Source organism: Arachis ipaensis, chromosome B02 (assembly GCF_000816755.2).
Source record: "Arachis ipaensis cultivar K30076 chromosome B02, Araip1.1, whole genome shotgun sequence".
In the NCBI taxonomy this organism is placed as follows: Eukaryota; Viridiplantae; Streptophyta; class Magnoliopsida; order Fabales; family Fabaceae; genus Arachis; species Arachis ipaensis.
Genome location: NC_029786.2, coordinates 102,068,326 through 102,071,069, shown reverse-complemented (window position 1 = coordinate 102,071,069; position 2,744 = coordinate 102,068,326). Strand labels below are relative to the sequence as shown.

General features: G+C 33.8%; 1 protein-coding gene across 1 annotated transcript; it reads left to right on the top strand.

The window, feature by feature from the left end:
• Positions 1,553 to 1,867, top strand: LOC110269315. Its single transcript, XM_021117077.1, has one exon. It carries the CDS (start codon positions 1,553 to 1,555, stop codon positions 1,865 to 1,867), a length of 315 nt encoding a protein of 104 aa, XP_020972736.1.

Genomic DNA, 2,744 nt, shown 5'->3' with positions numbered 1-2,744 from the left:
ATCTCCATTAACGTACAACCCAAAACGTACCAATAGAGAAGGTCCTTTCTTGATCATCACCCTTCATCAATCCGAGTTCTCCATCCTTGGCTTGCTCTCCAAGATGGATTTCTGGCCCTTGATACTTCATGATGATAATGACTTCATCTGCTTCAATCTCTGCCTCAACCATCACTTCGCCACTCTAGCTACTTCCTGTGGTGGTTGAGCAGAATCAAAGACAAGCCATGCTTCAAGAATCTCCCTTGCTGGCCGAATCTTTGCCTTCCATTTTGAGCATGAAAAACTCAAGATAACCTCACCAAATCTAACCACATTTGGTGAATATCTTAGCCACAGCTCATTTTTATTTTAGTATGTTTTCTTGCCATCATTAGCTTAATGGTCTTGATGCATGCAGCTTCTTCCTTTTCTTGGTTGATGAGCATAGCGTCCATAACTTCCTGGACAAGGACCGAAGAAAGAAGCAAGAAAGAGATGAGAGAGAATAAACAATTTAGAAGAAAAGCAATTCAATGTGATAAACCACTTTGTTGGTTAAAGTTGCTTTTACTTCCTTAGCTTAGAGTGGCGTGTTGTCATAATAGCCATCAATCAATTCAGCTGAACATTTCTCTCTCATATTTCCCATGCATTAATTAACAATGTAATAGATTTTGAAATCCATCACATGGTGAAATACTTGGATCCGTTGGAAGCATTTTGCTTTCATTTTAATCTTGGTTTCGGACCAAGTTTGGAACCATTCATCACAAATGAGATTTGGGCTTGTAGCATTGAAATTAAAACTAGCCCAATTAGTTAACATTTGCTTACTGATGAATTTTGTTTCGGATCAAGCATGAGAAAATTAACCATGGGCTTGGTTGTAACAATATTGAGTTTGGCCTATCAATAAAAATTCAGCCACTTGTTATAAACCATGCATCAAGGCTGATTATTGGGCTTAAACCAAAAGCTCATTTTTCGGCCCAACATAAAATCTGCACAACAAAATTATTAATTAAGCAAATATGAATTAAGATCAAATCAATAATTTTGTAATTAAATATTTTAATAATATTTGTTCATTATCAAAATTAAATAAGAGTTTTCCAAACTCATCATATTCCATAAAATTATGCATTAAAAAAGAGTTTAATTTTAATAGACAAACAGAGTCATAATGTAAAATATTTTATCCCATCTTATATTTATATCAATTTATTGGCGAATGATAAATCTTTAAGTGGAGTTTTAATCTACAATAAATCAGTCTTTGGTCTATCAGACTATTAGGAAATATTGAAAAAAAACAAAAAACTAGACGTGCATCAAAGTTAATTTATATATATATATCCATGTCTTGTTGCTCTATTCCACAACCCCATGTATTGTCCTGAATAACCGTCAAAACTGACCCTCACAAGCATCGTGGCCCCTATTTTCTCTCTTTCTCGTATTTCATCCTTATATCTTCATTTATATAATATTAATAACTTCCAAGTTACAAGTTCCAACCATGAACCATCGATCTTAGCTTGCTCTCTTTTGTGAAAAAGTGACCAAGACAATGTCTTTGAAGTCCATAAAGGGAAACGCCACAGCTGAAGAAGCTTCATGGTACTGTGCACTTCTCCTTGTTTCTTCCACTGTCCTAATCATGCTAACCATCTTCACTGATGAACACAATAGCAGCACTATTATTACTCTCCGACGACCCTGCGAGGAGATCTATGTGGTCGGAGAAGGGGAGACGCTTCACACCATAAGTGACAAGTGCGGTGACCCTTACATCGTTCACAACAACCCTCATATCCATGACCCTGATGATGTCTTCCCTGGCCTTGTCATCAAGATTACACCTTCTTCTTCTTCTTCTCAATAATATTTGTAGTCTTATTAGTTGTGTTCTTTTGTTATTAGAATAGGAAATTTTTAATAATCGTCATATATGCGTTTGAACATTGAACTGTTTTATATGCTACTATATATAATGTGAAACTCTTTTAGTATTGATGAGGTGAGTATAAAATGCAACATATTATTATTTCATTTATATAGTGTTGCATACAAGTTATGAATAATTTGTGGAAGCAGCAGCCAGAGCATACATATGGTTATGGCTAAAGAAAGTTTAATCTGTGTAGTAGTTTCATCAAATAATATAAGAATGTATAAAAGATAAAGATTTGATTGTGGAACACTAGAACTTGTCGATTCGAGTGAGGTAGAAGATGTTTTGTTTCATAGCTAGAATTATATAAGATGGGGAACCTAATGTTATAACAAAAATGCTATTTATATATTAAAATTAGTTACTAAAATGAATTATATATTATGTATTTTTATATCAATACATATCTATGTAGTTTAATTTATTTTAAATATGTATTTTATATTAGTAATTAATTTTAATAACTGATTTTAATGTATATCTAGTATGGTTGAATATACAATGATTGACAAACATTGTAGCAAATAGTATGTGCAGTTGATGATTCAAAGATTTTAGGACAAACTTTCAAAGCTTTGATTGTCAAGGAAGCTTTGAATTGGATCTGAGGTTGAACTCTCATCGTAACTCCATCACAAGGCTGATGAATCTACAGGCACTGAAAAGTGAGCGATGATCTGGAAGACTAGAGGAAATTCAAAACTCCAACTCGATAATTGGAGGTCATGCAAGAACCTGGGTGAAAAATGCTAATGCCCCCTTACTTCCATCATTAGGGGTGAAAAATGCTTATCAATCTTTAGCAAAT